The sequence below is a fragment of the Coturnix japonica genome, chromosome 3, assembly GCF_054131305.1.
Source record: "Coturnix japonica strain WE chromosome 3, WE-NBRP24, whole genome shotgun sequence".
In the NCBI taxonomy this organism is placed as follows: Eukaryota; Metazoa; Chordata; class Aves; order Galliformes; family Phasianidae; genus Coturnix; species Coturnix japonica.
Genome location: NC_140665.1, coordinates 75,135,222 through 75,155,808, shown reverse-complemented (window position 1 = coordinate 75,155,808; position 20,587 = coordinate 75,135,222). Strand labels below are relative to the sequence as shown.

General features: G+C 42.0%; 1 protein-coding gene across 2 annotated transcripts in view; it reads right to left on the bottom strand.

The window, feature by feature from the left end:
* ELOVL4 (ELOVL fatty acid elongase 4) overlaps positions 1-12,252 on the bottom strand; it is a 35,745-nt gene extending 23,493 nt beyond the window's left edge. The window contains exon 1 of one of the 2 annotated variants that reach the window (XM_015859034.3): positions 11,889-12,252. In XM_015859034.3, the coding sequence (XP_015714520.1) occupies positions 11,889-11,988 (100 nt within the window). In that variant the 5' untranslated portion in view covers positions 11,989-12,252. Of the gene's footprint in view, positions 1-11,265; positions 11,793-11,888 lie in introns of those variants that run through there. The other variant, XM_015859035.3, reaches the window with a different exon arrangement.
* Between the last annotated feature and the right edge of the window lie 8,335 nt (positions 12,253-20,587).

Sequence of the window (20,587 nt, the reverse complement as noted above, 5' to 3'; positions counted from 1 at the left end):
ATGACGGTGGCTGTTTAAAAGTGGTTCTTAGCAGTGAGAGTTCTCCGCAGATCATGCTGATTGCTTTAAATAAGAAGCCCTCCCAAAGCCCCATCACATGTTTGAGAAAGAGTTCCTTAAACAAGTTAAATTTAGATTTTGCAAGATAAGGAAGGCAAACCAGTAGTACCTAGTTGTTCTATGAAAAACACTGTGGTATTAACCAAACAATTTCACTCCAGTGGCACTATAACTCAGAGTTATGATCCGTTTTCATTTTGTAAGAAAACACATGAGAAATCCCATCATGCACCGTATAACATAATGCATACAAAGCTATAGGGTTACATTGCTACACAGTATTCCAGCATTCTTCTCTACTTTTTATTTCTGGTTAATGGTGAATGATGTTCTATACTACATATTTCTCTTCCTGACTTTGTGTTAAAACCACTGACTCAGCCCCATGAATAAATGAATTAAATATTTACCGTGGCTACACAACCACTGGCAGACTAGTTCAGCTCAAATAAACATCTCTGTGGTTAGAGTCCAGGCTTTTAAATTAATTGGAGTATCACATCAGAACCACTGAGTGGTGCATTTATTGTTACCAATTTGTGGAGATTCCAAGAAAAAACAAATAAGCAAAACCCACTACTTTAATCTGACAAACTGAAACCCCCAAACATAGAAACAAAACAGCTGAAGCTACAAACGTAACCTCTAAAATGGTAGAACTGCATTGGCTCCACAACCTGATACTGAAAATTTCACACTCAAAACAGGTGGATTTAAAGCCAACAGAAACAAAAGATTTCTATGCATTTTTTAAATTGTCATTTTAATAGAACATCTATACAGTCTGAAATGAAATATTCTTTTCAAGTCCTCCAGCTCTTGAATTAGCTTGCCTGTTCTAGTGCAGATTATTTATTACATGTATTCACTGCTCTCTAGTCCTCAAATGCCTTAGGTTATCAACCTTCCTTGTGGAAAATCCTACAACAAAGGACCAAAGCCAGAGCACAAACATGCCCATAGCATGTCTGACTCATCGGGAACTCTGTATGGATTCCCAGGTGGGACAATGCAGGAAAGCAGAAGGGCTGGGACATTGGGAATGCCTGGTTTATACTTCTTACCTTTATCTCACCCATAATACTCAGCCATGTCTGCAGTCTGCAGGCACTACAGGTATTTTTAAGGAGTCTGGCAGGTGAAAGATCCCTGTACTTAGTTGAGGAACACAGATATCTACTATACTCTCCAAAACAAAGGCCTTCAAATTTCTCTTGACTCGTTTGTTTTAGCTTAGATATTTCCCTTGGAAGAAGTTCTCATTTTACTCTCCAGTATGCATTTTCAGAGGCAGAGAACCCCAAAAAACTCTACCACTATAAATTGTTAATTACACATACTACAAAAATTAGAATTAAACTTCAAGCAGTCAATTAATAATACTTTTCTGTGGTCGACTGAAGACACATCATTTTTCCTCTCATCAGTGTCCTTATTAGCAGTTTTCAGATTGCTTACATTTCCCCCCTGTTCACTGAAAGGCAAATTCTCCAGACTTTTAACCATTTTCATAGCTTTCCTTTGGCTAGTCTCTAAACAGTGAAGTTAGCCTTGCACCTGTTTGATGAGAAAATGACCACCGTGCCAATCAAGATGCTGCCACTTTAACTCACAGAAAAGCTCTGAATCACCATGCACATGTGCATGGTCATAGAATTGTTCAAGTTGGATGGGACCTTTTAAGGTCACCTAGTTCACCTCCCCGGCAATGAACAGGGACACCTACAGCTAGATCAGGATGCTCAGAGCCCCATCCAGTCTGACCTTGAATGTCTCCAAAGGATGGAGCATCCACCACCTCTCTGGGCATCCTGTTTCAGTGCTTCCCTACCTACACTGTAATATATATATACATATATACACATATAGACATATATATGTAATATATATATTTTCAACACCCTATCATAATTTCCCCTTTTTTTCATCTGAAAACATTTCCCTTTGTCCTATCACAACAGATCCTGATAAAGAGTCTGTAGATGTATGCACAACACTTCCAACAAGGGAGCACAATAGTAGGCTTTGTTTCAGTCCCTTTTTAGCACACAGAGCTACAAAGACACCATGTTCACTTAGATGTTAGAGAATAAACAGGAATACGCTAGTCAAATATTTTGTCTATGCTTTAACAAGAACAAATTAATCTCATATAATCAAAGAATCATTAAGGTTGGAGAAGACCACTAGGGTCATCTAGTTCAATCATTGAATTTGGTTGGGCTGAGAATAAAGAAGCATCAAAATTTCACAGCCAAGTGTTCTTGTTATAGCAAGCTACAAAGATAAGATTAAAAAAGAAAAAATATTATTCTATAGCACAACAAATAATAAAAATATATTATTTTTATATATTTATTTATCCAAACAAAACAACCTCCCCCCCCAAAAAAAAAACAGCAACAAAACTAGATTTTAAGAGTTTGCAAACAAAACTGAACAAACCCCGTTCTATCCAGAAAGTAGAGGTGCCTGCCCCAAACCAAAAGAGCTACAGACAAGACTAACAGGTACTGCATGCAACAAGCTGTGGTTTTCCTTTGTATTTCAAGGCTTTGCAATTGACTGCTTATTTGTATTTAAAACTATACACAGCAACACATGAACCTAACATAAAATCAAAATACCGCACAGGTATGAAAAACATCTCCTGCAGCTACTAAACACCTGGGTAACATGCATATTTCATAAACTCCCATTAGAGTAACAGGATGCATAATACCATTTTGTTGTTACAAAGTCAGGTGTGGTGTAACTGGTACTGTAGGTAGCATCCTAGTCTTCTTGGGACTCCCATAACTCAGTCGCTAGTGTCATACTACCTTTGAGCGTGTGCACAGCAATTACAGGATATACTTGTCTCAAGGCAAGGATAGTAATGAAATTAAGCTCAGGAGCCACATCAGTTAGGCATTTCATCAGGATTTTCAAGTCAACAAGAGCATCTTATTTCAATTATTTTTTATTTACCTCCTCCAATGATTATGATAATTTGTGGGGACTGTGTAAACTCTGCTTCAAGGAATAATAAAAATATAATCCTTACTAAAGCTTACACGAGATGTGAGAGATAATAAGCCCTCAAGGCTTGTTTTCATTCATTTGTCAAATCTGACTTACTCAAACATCACAAAAGCAAGATGCATTCCCAGTGCAGTGATACCTGCGTGCCTTTTCTGAAAGGCTGCAAGATACAGATGGAAAGAGAACAAAAAACAGAACAGAGAAACAAAAAACACGGGCCGCAGTTCCGTGAACTAGGTACAGAGTACTGTGAACAAGCACATCTCTGTATTTGTGTGTAATGTGTGCAGCATAAAATGTACTTTGAAATTTTGCAATGCTTTCTTTATCAGAACTTCTCTTTAAACCATGTTCTGTCTTTCAGTACAATTAAAATACCTGTATTAGTATTAGAGTATTAGTAAGCAGTCACACAAGCACACGATGTACACACATTCAGTGTTGCAATAGCAGACTGGAGTATTACACCCACCTAGTACAATCTGGGGCTTTTATAATGGCAAAGAGTAGGTAACCACAGAACAGATTTTCTCCACAGAATCTGTATTAGATTCCTCCAGATAGAAACTAACATCCTTGAAAATTAACTGTTATTAATAATCCCTTAAATTAAAATCTCTACAAGGCTTTACCCACTGTAGAGAGATGTTACACACTCAGCACTAATGGGACATTAAGTGCAGCACCGAAATATCTTGCTGATATGCTAACACAGCAGAAACATACTGTAGCTTAACTGCACAGTGACTGCAAACAACTTACATTGTTGTTCTCAAAACTAAGCATGATTTGGGGTTGCAGATGAGCATTTAGAGACTCCTGGATGCTGTAAGCAAACATGTTTGAGGACCAGCAATGGCAAATGAAATATATTTAAAAAAATATCTGAAAGATACCAGAGAACATTTGCAAGGAGCTGCACAATAAATCCCGCTGATAAAACTGCCTGCTTTTGTTTGCATCAGCATGAGGGTGCTGCTAACTAACTTGGTTTTATAGAAGGATGAACAAGGTCAAAAGTTTGTTTGGAGTAACACTGCATAAGAAGATACTAAAATGTATTAGCTCTTATCTTCCAAATTCAAGGGCAGAAGTAAAATTTACAGTAGTGAGCTACAGCAGGTCTTCTGTTAGTACATCTGCCACCACAAAAGAATCCCTCACAGAAGGATAACACTGCAAGCCATTTAGAACTTGCTTCCTCAACGTGCTTTCAATATCAGCAATGACAAATCTAGGAAAAAAAACACAAATAAAACTTGAAACATTGTTTTTGAAAACATGAACTGAACAAGAAAGTATTCTCCTGTCCAAACATGTTCAGAACTACTATAAATATTTGAGTCCTTCGCTACATAGATGAGTAGGAAAAACAATCAGTTTGGCTGCTAGGTAATGCCATATCCAAATGTATGCCACAATTAAGCCTTTCTGCTTTTCACAGTTACCTTTCACTGTCACATATGGCCCCCAAACATAAGCTCTGATGGTTTCTGAAATACTTTCTCACCTTTGATCAAAAATTCATAGAACTCTGAAACTGTGGTTAGAGTATAAAAGAAAATTTGGCCTAAGTATCAGAGCTCATCAGAGCACTCTTTATGTAGTACTTCAAAGGGGCACTTTTGTTCCTAGCAAAATATGAACTATTACATGCAAATCCAGAAAATACAGTTAAACAGGCTCTTATTTTTCAGCCCAGCTATTCAAGTACACATCTATATATAAAAGAGCAGTATCTTAAACCATCTTAAAAGGAAGTATTACAATTATGATATAGGAATAGAAGGACACAATAAAATTTAAGACAAAGAACTTGTCTTGTGCAAAGACAAGATCTACTGGCTCAACAGATGAGATGAAAGAAATGGGCTATAAATGTCTTTTTCCAGAAATATTTTATGACCAACATCAGAGCAATCTCTCACATTTGCTGTAACTGGCAGTGGGATATGAGGAAATGATATTCATGTTCATGGACATAAACCAAACTGTCAGAACTCAAATTATGTTGAAACAGAAGAGTGCAAGTGGAAGGTGGATGGATAGAGTGAACCAGCTGAGGTGCTCACCATACAAGCAGACACAATGCCTCTGAGAGAACATTCACAGGCAGGACTTTAGGATCAAGCCACTAAAACCAAGTGCCTGAAGAAAGGAGATGAACACTAGGCACATAAGTGAGTTAGCTCACCACAACCCAGGGCAGTCAACTCCCACAGGCCTGATGCTGTTTTGCAATAAACACAAGCCAAACTGAGATAGTTTGTTACCCCACACCTTCTGTGAAAGAAAGGTAAACTACCTCATGTTTATCCTGAGATCCAAGTTTGCACAGTGGATTTAATACAAAGCACATAGTTCACTCACTATAGATTTTGGCTTGCCTTACAGGTATATATTGCTTTACCTGCTCTGCTGGGTGCAGTTTTGGGAATCCCCACAGGGCTTCCATCTGACCCTGAGCAGGCTGAGCCTCATATCTGCCTTAATTTTTGTCTATAAAATGCCACAAGTCCTTGCAGTCCATATGCTCAGAAGCACTCAAGTCTTGACAAAATTAAGCACAGATTACTCACATCATGCCTAAATAAGATCTAGAAACAAGCTATTATCTATCTGCATCTTGCCAAAGAGGTCAGTCTGTCTCACACATAAGAACAAGTTCCTTATTAAATGCTGTGGTAGCTTCAGCTTTGTTTTAAATAAAATACAGCCTGAAAGCCCTGTAGCACAGCAGTTTACTGTCCAAAGCCCCTACAAGCACATTGTCCCAACTTTTGCACTCCAGGCACACACTGACCACACCAAGGCTCTCTAGAAGTCAGACCTCTTTCTCTTTCTGTGGCCAGTTCCTTTTAGCTAAATGAATCATCATTCAGCCCCAGTTTTTCCGAATTCAAAAGCTCTACAGCACACATTACAACCTTTTCCCCCTAGTGTTGTATGCTAGCAAATTCTTCCTCACAAAGTTTTCTTAATGTCTGCTTGGAGCCTTTTCACTCATCCATCTCTCATCTGAACACTCCTTATTCTTTCCATATGAACCTAATAATTCCAAAAACCTGTCTGGACTGGCAAAAGCAGAATCTTGCCTCACCCGCATCTCATGGCCCTTGATCTTCAAGTCCTTAGAAGCATCTCTAACCTACCTCTTCCTCTTCTGGTTGTCCTTAAGTTGCCTTTGACTGTCTTTCCTGGTTACAACACAGACCTGTGTTCGATACAACCTCTTCTGGATGCCATCGTGATAACCATAACCCTGAGCACAGCATAAATATAGAATGAATACCACAGTCAATCTGTAGTCAAGTTTTGCTAATCAGAGACAACCACCTACAAACATTACTTCAATTCCTGGGCTCCATTAATGTATGCAATCAGAGCAATCCCCAAGATGAATGTCTGTGCTTCACACCACAGATACTTCAAACTGCTTGAGAGTTCCCTCCCTCTTGTTGCAATATATGGCTCCTGCACAATGTTCTGATTTGCATATCACTGAAGGTATGAGGCCTCAGCTGAGAAATGTGATCTGCCAAGAGCTCCATAACGGTGGTTCATGGTGTGCAGTAATTTTAAATGTCCAGTCATTTGGATTAGCTACAGTAGGTACTAAGGTCATGCAGTTGGCTTGGTTAAATTGTTTGGTTTCCAGACTTTTTCAAGGAAACTGCTTTAACAGTGTTGTCTTACTTAACAGTAACTTCAAAAATCCTTTCGAGACGTTGAGACATACTATCTACATAGCCCTGAAAAGGAATATTCAGAAGTTCAGTTATGTACTTCTCCTACCCAGGTTTCATGATAGGATCATCCCTTCCCTTCACCACTTTGTTCATGCCTTTCTTTTTTGCTTCTGGGCTACGCTGAATGTTCAAACAGAACTTGGTATCATATTCTTGCAGGTGCTCTTAAGGCTTTTTTCTTGTTTCATCTCTCTGCCGATGAGACTTGCAGTTGATCACTTCTTCATTTTCTGAAAGAGGAGTCTTCCTCTTACACCTCAGCTTCTCTTTCACATTAGCTTTGCTTCAGGTAACTGCCTAAGGCTCCACTTCTTCAAGCACTGTGAATGGGAACTTCCACTTCAGGAATGAACTTATCTGAATTATGTTCCATTTCCAAAGGCTCTTGCACCTGTTTTGCTCTGATAAGCTCTCTGTTGCATTTTGCTATGTGACATCTTCTGATGATGAAACACAGGTGAAACTTCCCTCAAAGACCCAGCAAAAAAACAAACCAAAAAACAATAGGTCCTTTTCTACACAAAATAAGTCCACTAAGAGGCAGTTAGGAAGGATGCTTAATGAAATTCAAATTAGGCAAATTGGGATGGTCCTGTTCTTTGGTTTGGTTGACAGTAGATTCACATGTTCTAACCCTTAGCATTCTTTATTTCTGCGATCAGCTCCTCCAAGTGCTGCTTCTGCCCCAAGGCAGCCAAACCCAATTACGCTTACCCAGTTCTCTAGTTTCTGGCATTGGTCTGGTTTTACAAGGAAGTCTAAGTCTTCCCATGTCTAATCCTTGTTTTACACAGTCAAGGTCACAGATCAAAAAACTGTTTGAAAAGACAACTGCATCTGCAAATCAAGTGTTGTACCAAGTCACCAAATCTGATGCTCCAAAAGCTCAGGAGCATGTTCTGTTTCCCTTCTGTGAAGCAAACTGCAAGAATCTGTCTCACTCTTCCATCTCTCCCCCCACCTTCTGGCAGACTTCCATCAGGATGCTTCTGGCTCCCAGCCGTGGCACAAATACTCCAGTACAACAAGATGCTGCTTTCGCTCAGATAAACCCACTGTTCTACCAACCACCTCAATTAACTTTCTCCTGGCATAAATACTCAGGATCATTTCACCATTTTCACTTTCTCTGTAGGGTAAAGAATTAGGGAAGAAGAAATATACTTTCTTCCAGTTCTCTTCCCTGGACTGAAAAAGAAACTATGCTAGCTTCCTAACTTGAAGCTGTAGACTCAAGACCTTCCCAGCATAAGATTTTACAGCAATTAGAATTCCATGAGAGCAGCTCTACCAGATCACTGTCAATGCAAATAGCTGTAAGTTTCTCCCATATTCCCTGTCCTCATCCCTTTGCACTTCCAGCCCAACTGATACGGTTGATATCACTCCTGAACAAGATGCAAACTTCCACTTCAGTGGTAGGATGGTTCTCTAAGTAGCATCTTTTGCCTCTCTTTCCTCTTGATGGAAAAAGTCTAATATTACTAACTGCAACAGCTGTAAATAAGTGCTGTTCCAAAGCAGTCCCATGTGGCCTGGGCTAGCCCTGCCTCCTTTTAACTCAGAGCTCCAAGAACAATCATTCTCGCCCAAAGTCTGTAAATCCTTCTGTTCTCCAGCTCAGTACATTCAAATTAATTCCTTCCTCTAAAATACATCTTTCTGATAATGTGTTTCACAAATTTCCTTTTCAGGCCAGTCTCCTACTCCTCCTCCCTAAGTGTCAACAACCTCTTCATCCACGTTTTGAGATTTCCACATTCTCTCTTGGATTTTGTCCTGAGTTATTCATCTTAATAGCTATCCTGGACTCAGCCTGGAACCTCCCTTTAAGTCATTTGCTCAGTCATCTAATCATACCCTTAATCCTTCCTGCCCAGATCTAACCCCAACCAGCTATCTGAGCCAGAAGAAAGAAGAGGCCCTGCCCTATCTATTACACATTACTGCTCCCTTGCCCTTACAGGAATAATGGTATGGAATTTCCTAGATCATCTTTCCTGATAATAAGTGTTCCCCCAACAACCTTTTTTTTTTAATCCCTTGATAATATTGATTTTTGCCTCCCTTTAAAATTTATGGCATCCTAAATAATCTCCTTCAGCCTTCTCAGATGAAGGTACACTGACAATGGATTTTAGGTTTTCATGAAGAAGGCTTTAAAAAGACAGTCAAAGAAGAAAAGAAAAAGAAAAAGTGTATTTCAAATAAATTAGCAAGAAAAAAAAACATTTAATTATTGCTAAGGGTGAAAATTTATGTCAATAATAAATATATGGAGGAAAATTGTTAACCATGCAAGACTAAACACAAAACCACAACCGAAAAAAAACAAAATAAAGAAAAGAAAAACAAAAGCCTCCAAGCCCAATAGCAGTTGCTTTGGATAGAATGCTTAATGCTAAAATCTGTGACACGTTAAGAAAGCAAACAAACAAAAAAGCAAACAAACAGGATTTGTCAGATATCTTTTTGACCTCAGAAAGGGTTGGTTGCTTTTTAAACATCACAGAGCAGGGTGAGAAAAGACCAGATATTTACTGCAGAAAACTGAAGCAACACAGTAATCAGTGGGACATTCTGGCACAGTTACATGCAGTCACATCACAGGAGTCTGGGATAGAATAGGGAAACACCTGCTGTCAGGACAACCCAGCTGTGCATTGAGAACAGAAAGTAAGACAGATCTGGGCATCCAACAGAAGAGTGAAGCAAGTATTGGAGAACAAATAATTTTAGTTTTATATGAATGAGAAGCCTTTGTGTAGGAGTAGTAGTGGGAATAAAATTTCTTCACATTTTATTGTGTAATTTTGCTGTGTAGTAGTGTTTCAGTATGATTTATTGTGTAATGCTATTGCATGGCATCATTCGTTGAGCAACTTTGCTGCGTGGTATAGTTTTTTTTTTATTTAATGATATTGAATGTTAGGCAATGGTCTTGCACGCCATAATTTGTGTTGGCTGTTGAGCAACATCGCTGCCATTCTTGACACAAAGGTGAATGCACACAGCAGTGCCAGATTCATGATTTGAGCACACTCAAAGACGACAAATGGATACAGGATCTTGTTCTGAATGAGGACACATGCAGAAGAGCTGCAAACTGAAACAGTATTTAAGCCAAACTTTGACATTAAAATATGGTTTTATTAGGTAGCAATAATGGCATTTTCTTATCCAGAGCTACATTGTAACTGCATGGTATAATGCTACATTTCACATGTCCACACCTGGCCTTAAGTACAGCAGGACCTTGCTTTTACAGGCTGCTGGGTATAACAAGGCTGGTAATACAAGTGCAGTGTGACTTAGGCTTTGTGCAAAGCTGTCTTTGCATGGAATCATGAAATTCAGAACATGAACAAAAACTCTCAGCCTCTTATGCCAGATGCAGTCAATGCACTTCATTATAGCGGATTCCTGCATTAACAGCAACACTACTGGTCTTAGCACAATAACTTAAAGTTTTGCATAGGATTAGCAAGGGCTTGAGCACGTTCTAGATGGCATCACAAGAACATCCTACCACTTAAGGTGCTTGTAAGTAGCAAAAGAGGAAACAAAAGTTTGCTCAACACATAATACCAATGTAAGTAACTTATCTCAACCTTCCTTCCACAGGCTTCATTTTTCATACTTCCCTTTCTTTTCCTTACAACAAACGTAGTCAGTATATAGATTTAAATAAAGCATTTGAAGTTCTGGAAATATACGAGAACTTGAAATTCTTTTCCAAACAAAGCAAGTAAAGGATGTAAGGATATCAACTCAGTAACCATATTTGTGTTTACAGCCACCCCAAAATGCTACTGATGGGCTGGAATGCATTACTGGGGAACCTACAAGAACTGTATGCAGCAAGAGGCAGAGCAGGCACTGACAGCTGACAGCCTACTGCTGTTGCAAGCATGTTCATTTGATCTCATATCCCTGCAGGTTGCAAGTAAAGACTAAATGAATATGCATATAGGTTTAATAATTTTAAAAAAGATGGCAAGATCCAGCAGATAGACTGAGAAGGCAGCTCATGAGAACAAGCAAGCCCCTGCACCTATGACATAAGATCAGTTTGTTATCTGGCAGATGGCAAAGCGGAGGGGGGCAGAGAAGCAACGACTGCTGATGCAGTATGAGCTCTCAGCCCAAGCCAAGGCCGCACTCTTCCCTTTAGCAGCCTGCCACAAGCATTTGCTCTAGAGTGCTCCATGCAGTTCAAGGTTACCATCTAACTAGTCTATAACCCATCATTGTGCAGTCAACTAAAACATGATGGAAATACCAGAGAACTGCTATTGTTCTATCAGCTGCACAGGCCCACTCAGGGCAGCAATGAACAGAAACTCTACCCCACTCGTTTTACTGCCCAGCTTGAGGCCGCCATTGACACGCAGCAGTACCTGCAGGGCTACCTGTCAGCGGGGTGACTTACTGCCTCATCTGCTGTCCCCGTACCGACTTTTCAAGGCATTTCCTCTTCAGCATCTTCCATGCTGGGTGTCAATACGAAAACTGAGCACACTGAAATCGGAATACAGCAGAACGACCCCCGAAGCACTTAATACAAAGTGAAACGCTCCCGCTGCGATGGTAACAGCCATTTCCTCGCTGAATCGCTGAACTCCACCATTTGCAAAGAGCGAGGGATGCTGTCACAGACCTCGCATGTCCCGGGCCGCCGGAGCTCCGGAGGGAACCAAAGGGCCCCAGAAGAACGCGGCCGCCCGGGGAGGCTCCGCTGCACGGAGAAGCGGCACCCCCGGCCCGCGGGCAGCCGGGGAGCCCTTCACCTGGCGGCTCCGAGCCCGCCCGTGCCTCGGGGGGATTAAAGCGGATCGCGAACCCACGCGCATCGGGAGGACGCGCTCGGGCACCCCGTGAGGAGCCGGTCCCGACCCCTCGGCCGCGCTGCGTCGCCGCGGCAACGGAGCCATTTTGAGCGCGGCATCGCCCGCGGGCGGGGGGCGCGGGGCGGCGATGGCGACGGCGGCGCTGCGGAGGGAGCGCTGCGGATGCGGCGGGCGCGGGGCGGCGGGGCCCGGCCTGGCGCGTTACCTCGGATGCTCCAGGTCCAGCGGTAGAACTCGAGGGTGTCGTTCAGCACGCTGGACACCAGGCCCGCGGCGCGGGGGGGCTCGGCGGCGGCGGCACCCATGGCGAGCAGCAGCAGCAGCGGCGGAGCCGGCAGACCTGTCCTCGGTGCTTGCGTCCGTGCCTCTGCGCCGGGGCTGCTGCTGCTGCTGCCCTTCTACAGCCGGGGATGTGATTTAAATCTCTATCTCTCGGTATCTTCCCTCCAGACTCCGCCTCGCTCCCGTCACCGGCTCCCGCGCCCCGCGGGCAGGGAGGAGGGCGCGGAGGCGGAGGCGGGCGGGGAGGAGGCGGGGGGGCGCGGCGCAGCGGCCGCGGAGCATCGGAACCTGCGCGCAGGCGCACGGCGGCCCCCGGCTGCGGGCAGCAGGTGTAGGGCTGGTGGCCGGCCGCATCTTCAATCACTTTTCGTTTTCTTTCTCTAATCAATCGGGTTGGTTCTGTTTGTTTTAACTGGTCAGGGAAATAAATATGTCATTCGGCTTTTTCTTTCTTTCTCCGGGACAGGGACTCCATCACCTTCCTGGGCAGCCTGTTTCAATACTCCTTACTAAGTCATGAGCTGTGCCCCCTCCACCTCAGGTTGCTGGTACAAAGGTGTGGGATTTTCAGCATATCCCAAGACATTTCGGCTCACCATTACCCCAAGAAACGTCACCATCGTCCCATCCACTGCTGGTGAGCAGTTGGTGGCACTGCCCTAACAAAGCAGCACACCCACACTCCTCTGCCTGCCATCAAAGCATGTCTCCCACCCATATGCCCCCTACACCTCCTGCCCAAGAGCTTTTCTGGTTATTTCCCGGCTCAGAGGGGTTTGCACACCCAATCTATCTCCAAAGGCTGCAGAAGGAGCTCCTGTGGCAAAGGCTGGTGAGGCTGTTCTGTGCCCAACACTTCAGCCCGAACAAACAAGCCCTCTGCCTGATGTGGGTGCATCAGATGTTCCTGACACCCTTTCCTTCTTATCTCCTGACAACTTGTCTCTCTCTCTCCTATGATGCATATAGTGCGGATGGCTGAATGACACGTTTGGGAATGGTTTCCTCACTGAGGGACAGGAGGAGAGCTTCTCCGCCCGTGTTGCGAGCTTTCCTTCTGGCAGACAGTAGATCAGATGGTATCTACCTCTTCCTCCCCCAGTACACCAGTACTGTGTGTCACTTGTCACTTGGTCTCTGTGAGCACGACTTGCACTTCTCCTGTCTGGTTGAGTCACCATCAACTCCGTTCCTGTACTGCCTTGGCAGCTGTGGTCCCAGTGTTATGGATGAGAGGCACTCTAGCCATTGCTGTTTTCCCTATGATGAGGTCTGTCGTCTTTGCAGCTTGGAAGCCAGCAGATGTTTTGGAGTTGGGACTACATGCACTGGAGAGAGAAAGAAGAGACTCATCAACCCCTGGAGGTGTGGATCGTGAAAGCATCCTGGTTTATCCCACTGCTGCTTGCAAGTTGCAGCTGAAGCAAGGTGGCCATATGCCAGTGTATGGACAGCTACTTCTCTCATGTGGGAAGAGTCATTCAAAATTCTGCATAGATGGTACTGACTTTGATTACATTCTATCCTGATGGTGCTGATCTCCGCAGGAGGCCTGGCGTGATCTCTGAAGTGGATCTGTCACTGAGTAGGTCACAGAAAACACCAACCTGCTTCCCAGCTTGCAGGAAGGCAACAAGGTGTTTGCTGTTGTTCCTATGCCTCCTTCAGATGAAACCACTGCAGCTTGTTGTTGAACAATTAGAAACTTGTGTGTTTGTCATCACCTAGAGCAAGGATTTGGATTTCCTTTAATGCGATCTCTTAAATCAAAAGGAAACGAGAAGAGCAAGTTGTGATCCTCACACTGGCATTTGTCTTGAATGAATGTTTGAAGCAGAATGGGCTACTGAATTACTCAACATGCCAAAAGATCATTCCCCATCATCCCTGATGTCAGGCAAGATGCGGATTGAGCACAGTGCCACTGGCACAGCCTGCCAAGGAATAAAAAGGAATAAAGCATATTAGCAATAGTAATACATGTTCATAATAGCTATTAATTATATTCTACTATAGATATGCTGACTTGGTTATTAGAATGATTATATATTTATTCCATTGATGTATTTTTGCACAATTAACACAAATAATAATTATAATATGAGAAATATTTATATGATACATTTTAGAGCTTCACCTACTTAATTTTAAATGCACTTTCATTGGTTGCAATTGCTTCCTTTATACAGGCAATATCATTGCACATACACAACTTTACAAGGCAATTAAGCCTTGAAAAACAGCAACGACAGAGCTACAGAGAATAGACAACAGGGAGAAGACAATCAATCTGATCAGAATAACTTCTCTTGTGCTTGAAGAACTGACATTGGCTAAAAAAAATAATTTCATTTATGGCTAACTATTCTCATTAGTTTAACTTTCAATCTGTGAGCATGCAAAAGTGGTTTTAAAATTAGATCTGGGTCTGAAGGTATAACCAAATACAGCTTATTTCCTGCATCTGTGCACCCAGCTAGATGTGCTGGCTCTAAGACAGCTGAGAAGAACATCCTCTACTTAAAGGAGGAAGGCATCCAAAGGCAGAGTATCAAACTAACATGCAAAGAAATCTGCAAAATGTTAGTCAGAAAAAGATGAGTTTGTAATACCATTAATTGTCCAGTTCTGTCGTCTTCTACTTGGTAACCTATGTAATTCACACGTTCCTAAAACCAGACATCTCAGATGGGCAAATTTCTTCTTGGAAAATGAAGGCCTGTTTTAATTAATGCCAAAACCATGATGAATGCCCAGCTAAGCTCCAGCCACTTGTCCAGCACTTCAGGATGCTTGTGCTGACAGCGGGAGATCCAGATTGCTTCAGGAAAGGTGTAAAAGGTAACAGGAAGTTGTGGGATAGCAAGCTCCAGGGAAAGCCTCCTCCTAGCTGCTATTAGTGGTATGCTTATACCCCAAGATACAAACTTTTTATTTCTTCCAGGCCTTTTTGTTACAAAACCAATGTGATATTTCAGAACTTTCAAGACATTTTCCCCTTTTTCATGATAAATTATAGAGCAATATTAATGTTACCTTGGGAAAAACACCAGAAACATCTGGGGAGGAACAGTGTCAGGCGCCAGTACCTGCTGTGTACCACCCAACTGAAAAATAGCTCTGCAAAAAAGGGCCTGGTGGACACCAAGCTAAACATGAGCCAGCAATGTGCCCTTGCCACAAAGGAAGCTAGTGGCATTATGGACTGCATTAGGCAAAGCATTGCCAGCATGTCAGAGAAGGTGATCCTTCACCTCTGCTTGGCACTGGTAAGGCTAGACCTGATGTGCCGTGTCCAGTTCTGAGCTCCCCAATAATACAGAGACATGGACATGCTGAAGAGAATCCAATATAGGTCCACTAAGATAATGAAGAGGCTGGAGAATCTCTCCTGCAAGAAAAGTCAGAGAGAGCTGGGAGTGCTCAGCCTGGAGAAGACCTAGGATCTCATATCTCATCAATGACTGTAAACACCTAAAGGGAGGGTGCAAACAGGATGTTCTTTTCAGTGGTAGCCAAGGATACGAAAAGAGGCAAATGGGAATACAGGAGGTTCCCTCCAGATGTCAGGAAACACTTCTGCACTGTGCATGTGACTGAGCACAGGTTGTCCTTTATGGAGATCTTAAGAAGCTGCCTGGTCATGGTCCTGGGCACCCTGCTCCAGAAGGGCTTAGACCAGATGGATCCAGATGTCCCTGCCAAAACAAACCCTTCTGGAATTCTGAGGTTCCATTACAAAGTCCAGATAATCAGTGCAGTTAGCAATGAACATGAAAAAGCATTTATTCATGAATTCCAGGTATGTTCTATTGCAGTATTTGATGAACGAGCAAATGCTTCAGCAATTATCAAATGTATTCAAGCTCAAGGTTCACTGCAGGTTAGCAGTGAGATTGTTGTGAGGCGAAAGTGACATACAGGTATGCTGGATAATCTTTGTGAAGTGTATTAGGAAAAATGCAGATGGAACTTTGTGTGTTGTCACCAGTGACCCCCTCCAGATAGCTCACCAAAAGATATAAACAGAAGTAAAGAACTTAGCTACAAAGAGAATCATAATAACCAGGAACTTTCCCAATGGGGAATTCGTAAGAGTCATTGAATCAGTTTTGATAGATCTATGTGTTAGGCCCCGTGTAAGGGACAACTCACTCATTTATCAGCAAAGAATGTATACAAAATATTTTATGTGTAAAGCATGACCAAATTAAAATTGTTCCAAAAACCTTAACTTCAGAAATATATGTGATTTACGTATTTTAAATACAGAACTACCATATTCTTTTCCTTTGATTTTATAAGTGTTTTAAGAGGGAAAAACTGAAATAACCAATTAGCAATATATAGACTTTCCTTACATAGCATGTCAAATTTGTATGCTGCTTGCATTGAAACTTTCTTGTGAAGATGGCTAGCTGTGCCAAAGAATCCAGTCTGATCTTTGAATCAACAAGTACAGAATTCACTATTTGCTTATGCAATAGCACAAGTGCTATCTCCTTCAATACAGAGGCTGGTTTAAAGACCTTTTTTATGCTATACAAGTTTAAAAAGACTATTTTAAAACAACCATAATTTTTAAAAATAACATTAATACCAACAATGTCTCTTTCAACACTAATTAATTTTTTGTTGGTGTTTATTACGTAATGTTGTTACATTTGTAATTTGAGGTGGGGTAACAGGGATTTCACAGCTTTTATAAAGGGAATCTTCAGTAGGATCTGAAATGGGTCCAGCTCTTTGTATTCTAAAGTCTGCTTAATGCCATCTGCCCTCTCATAGATTTTACTGCATTGAAACAGATTTTTCCAAAACAAATATGTTGGAGTGATGTATCAGAAAGTATCAAGAGATATTAGTACTCAGTGAGGACCTTTGGCCAAAATTGACCTTTTATGTAAGTTCCCATTGGGTTCTGCCAAACTTACATCTGTCTGCAGCAACAGTGCATTTATTTTCTGGTCTGTACCAACTGTAAGTTTTAAATCTTAACCATTTTTTTTTTTTTGCTGTGCCTGTACCTGGAATCAGAATTTAAATATATTTAACATTGCAGCTTAATCACTGAATGGCCAAATCCAACAGAAAGAATTCCTAGTGATAGAAATACAACTATTTTGCAGAGGATGTGACATACACATGGACATTTCTTCTCCTTTCTGCCCAATGAGGGAAGAACTCTGCATGTTTATACTGCAGAGCTAACCTTGTTCACTGCAAATCTGGACAGTGAGTAGAGGTGCTGGCCCACAGTTCTGGGCTGCATTCAGCTCAAGCTGTTCCTGCTCTATGCTGGTTTGAAAGATGAGCCATTAGACTGATGCTTCCTAGCTCCATTCTGAGAGATTTCCATATAATTGTTTCCTCTGTGGGAGATTTCTCCCCAACCAAGAAGTCGATGTGTAATGCACAGTATGTGAGATGCACTGTACACTTGACAGGTGCAACTTCATAACTTTATTTGTGTTTCAGCTTCCTTTTAAAAACAAGTGTTCCGTGGGCAAAAGGATGATAAAACCCTGTATGCATACTATCTCAAATTCAGCCCTACTGATACTTTTCTACAGGGCTTCTCATACTTTTACACAGCTAAGATTTTTATCTGCAGTGATATCTGTCACAGCATCTATCATTTGTGAGGTGTGGCAAGCACACTTTTGCAACGAAGGATTCATATGTGTACATGCCGTAGAATGGTGATGCCCAACTATCAGCTGATGTTTTGAGGGCGCTGTGTTGAAATGACAGCAACATGTATAGTCAGATCTGCAGCACCTCGCTAACTACCAAATCCTGCCTTTTCCATAGGTGTGTGTCACTGCTACTGCTCCCACTCTGCTGGGTGTGTCAGCCACCTGAAGGCGTGTAGCTGTTTGTAGGGATGATTTTGCATCTTTGCTTCTGTACTAGTAATGGCCTGAAATGTAGGGCACAGTCCCCTGCAGAAGTCTCTTATAGCAATGTCGCTAGGCGGAGGGGTGCTGATTACACAAGATGTGCACTATTACACTGACTTTGGCTGCTTCTGTAACTCTGAGTATGGGTGGTAAGGCTGGTGCTGGGCATACCCCTTATCTGTGTGATGTGAAGGGAACAAAATTGTGGTGGAGGAGTTACGTAAAGTATGTGTCAGCCTCTGGGCCTCTTAACCTGCACAACCTAGTGCACATTCAACCTCTTGCTCTGGCATAGGGGTATTCTGAACATCCAAACATTCTTGGTGGAGAGGAGGAGAGCCAGGCCTCATTAGAGGCTCACTGTGCCCTATCTCCAGAAGATCATGTGAAGTATTCACCATAGGGCTATACATTTTATTAAAAATGGTTTAGCCATATAACACCCTCGTGAGACAAAGTGGGTATCATTATTAACTTCATTTTTTTGTGTGGTGAAATCAAGCCTAAAGAAAAGTGACGTCAACTGCAGCTCTTTGGAACTGAATAAGAAGAAATGGTGAGATCTCATTTAGTTTAACTAAATCTGGTACTGTCACTCATACAAGCTCATGGCTCACCAATCCTGCCAGTGCCATATTCATGCATTGTCAGTTAGGGCACTGGTCACAGCACCTTACTTTGAAAGAACCTGGACACCCACTTGGCAGTTCTAGTCAAGCCAGACACATAAAAATGTAACATTTCCTACACTATATAATGCAATTTCAGATTTCTTATAGAAGTACAAGAGTTTTCTTGTATGTTCCATGCAGTGGCAGCTCTGAAGCTTTTTAGTTGGCTGGACTCTCAACAGGAAATGTATTAGATGGGTGCCTGCAAAACAATGCTGTTTTAAGAGAGCAGTGTTGTACAAAACAAAAGCAGAAAAAGCTATTACAACATGAGGATTTTTAGCTGTTGAATGCTGGGAAACAGAAAAACAGCCATTACCTTGTAAACGACTTTGAGGTTGTCTTATGAGACCCCCTGTACACGGTCACTGATATTGCCACACAGCCATCTCTCTGGCCTGGGGACAGGCAGGGAAATACCCAACCAGGGCTGTGGTTCAAGTGCTCCGCTTCTTTGCTTGGGTTTGTAACGCTTGGCCAAGGATGCTGTGCTGCTGGGACTGGTGTTAGCCTGTGAGCAATCCATTCTTACAGCAAGATGCAATTAATATCCAGGAAGATTTTACGAAGGTTGTAAAGCTCTGGTGGGAGTGAAGTCACCTGTCTGTAAGGTAGGAGTCACAGCTCAACCTGGCAGCTAAATAGAGTCCCAGAAGGGAAGGTAACACCCTAAACTGTTGAGCTTTCATAAAGGCAGCTATTAAATATGTGGACATAATATATATATTTTATTTGCTGTGGATGTAAAAAATAAAATAAAATAAAATAAAAATGTTTTTATTTCTTCCTATCCGATTCTAATATTAATAGAATTGATTGATCATCAATCAAAGGAAGACTGAGGCTGATCTAGTGATGATGGAAAGAGAAAAGTTGAAGTTTCTATGCTGAGTCCATACTGGCAGTGTATGTTCTCTGTCTTTCCATGTGTTTAGTGGAATGCAACTAATGTTAGAGGAAGAGTGGGTTAGGGATTACTTAAGAAACCTATGAATACAAAGCCAAACAGGATGTACAGCTGATATCATGCCTGTGATATCATATTGTATCAGAGAATATGAGGACTCCAAGAATGTAGTAATGCAACTAAAAGTTAAGACAAGCCAATCAAAAGCTTTTTTAGACGCACTTGTAGTGAAAGAACCTTTCAGACAGCAGCTCTCCATCTGCTCCCCTATTGTCTGGGATGTGGCTATGGAGAGCTGGTTTATATACTGCTTCAGTGAAAAAAAAAAAAGGTGAGGAAATGCAATAATGCAGCAAAGGCAGGTACCCATCCCTGGGAGGGGCGAGCTCCTTAAGTAGCTTGTTAACTGTCACATTTCAGCAAGTAATCAAGCAGTGAAAATGTGACAATGTGGAGAAGTGGTTTCTGGTGGAGCCTGTGGGAGCAGTATTATCTTAGCTCAGAAGTAGAGGACTGGAAACCCTGACTGCTAGCTTTCAGTTGCAAGGCTGTTCTCTGTCTCTCCAACAGCTTGTGGTGTTTGGAAGCTCCCGTGACCACAGCAGAAAATATCACACCCATCATGTGGAAAATCAAGGAGGGAAAGCTGGGGAAATCCAAGCCAGGTGGCTATACTTCATTCCCTGTGAAGATTATGGTGCAAATCCTTTTGTAAGCCACATCCAAGCATATGATGGAGAAAAAGATGGATGGGAGAAAACAGCATGGATTTGGCAAATACAAATTAGCAAAGAAAGTGACAAGCCTAATTACCTTTACAAATAAAATGACTGAATTTGTGGATGAAGGCAGAGTAGTGGATTTTGACTTTGTCTCCTGCAGCTTCTCTGTAACTAAACTGTAGAGATATGGGCTGTCTGCGTGAATTACAAAGTAAGTTAAAACAAAAAAAGGCTGGAGCAGTAGTTTGAAAATGTGATGGTTATTTGAGAGTGGCATTCCTTCAGTATTTGTACTGGGACAACACTGCTTAAAAGCCCCATTAATGGCTCTGGCAGTGGAAGGGAATGCATCCTTCACAGATGATAACAGACCAGTGATGGATGTGGCTGCTGTCCGAGGTACTTTGACATTGTTGGAG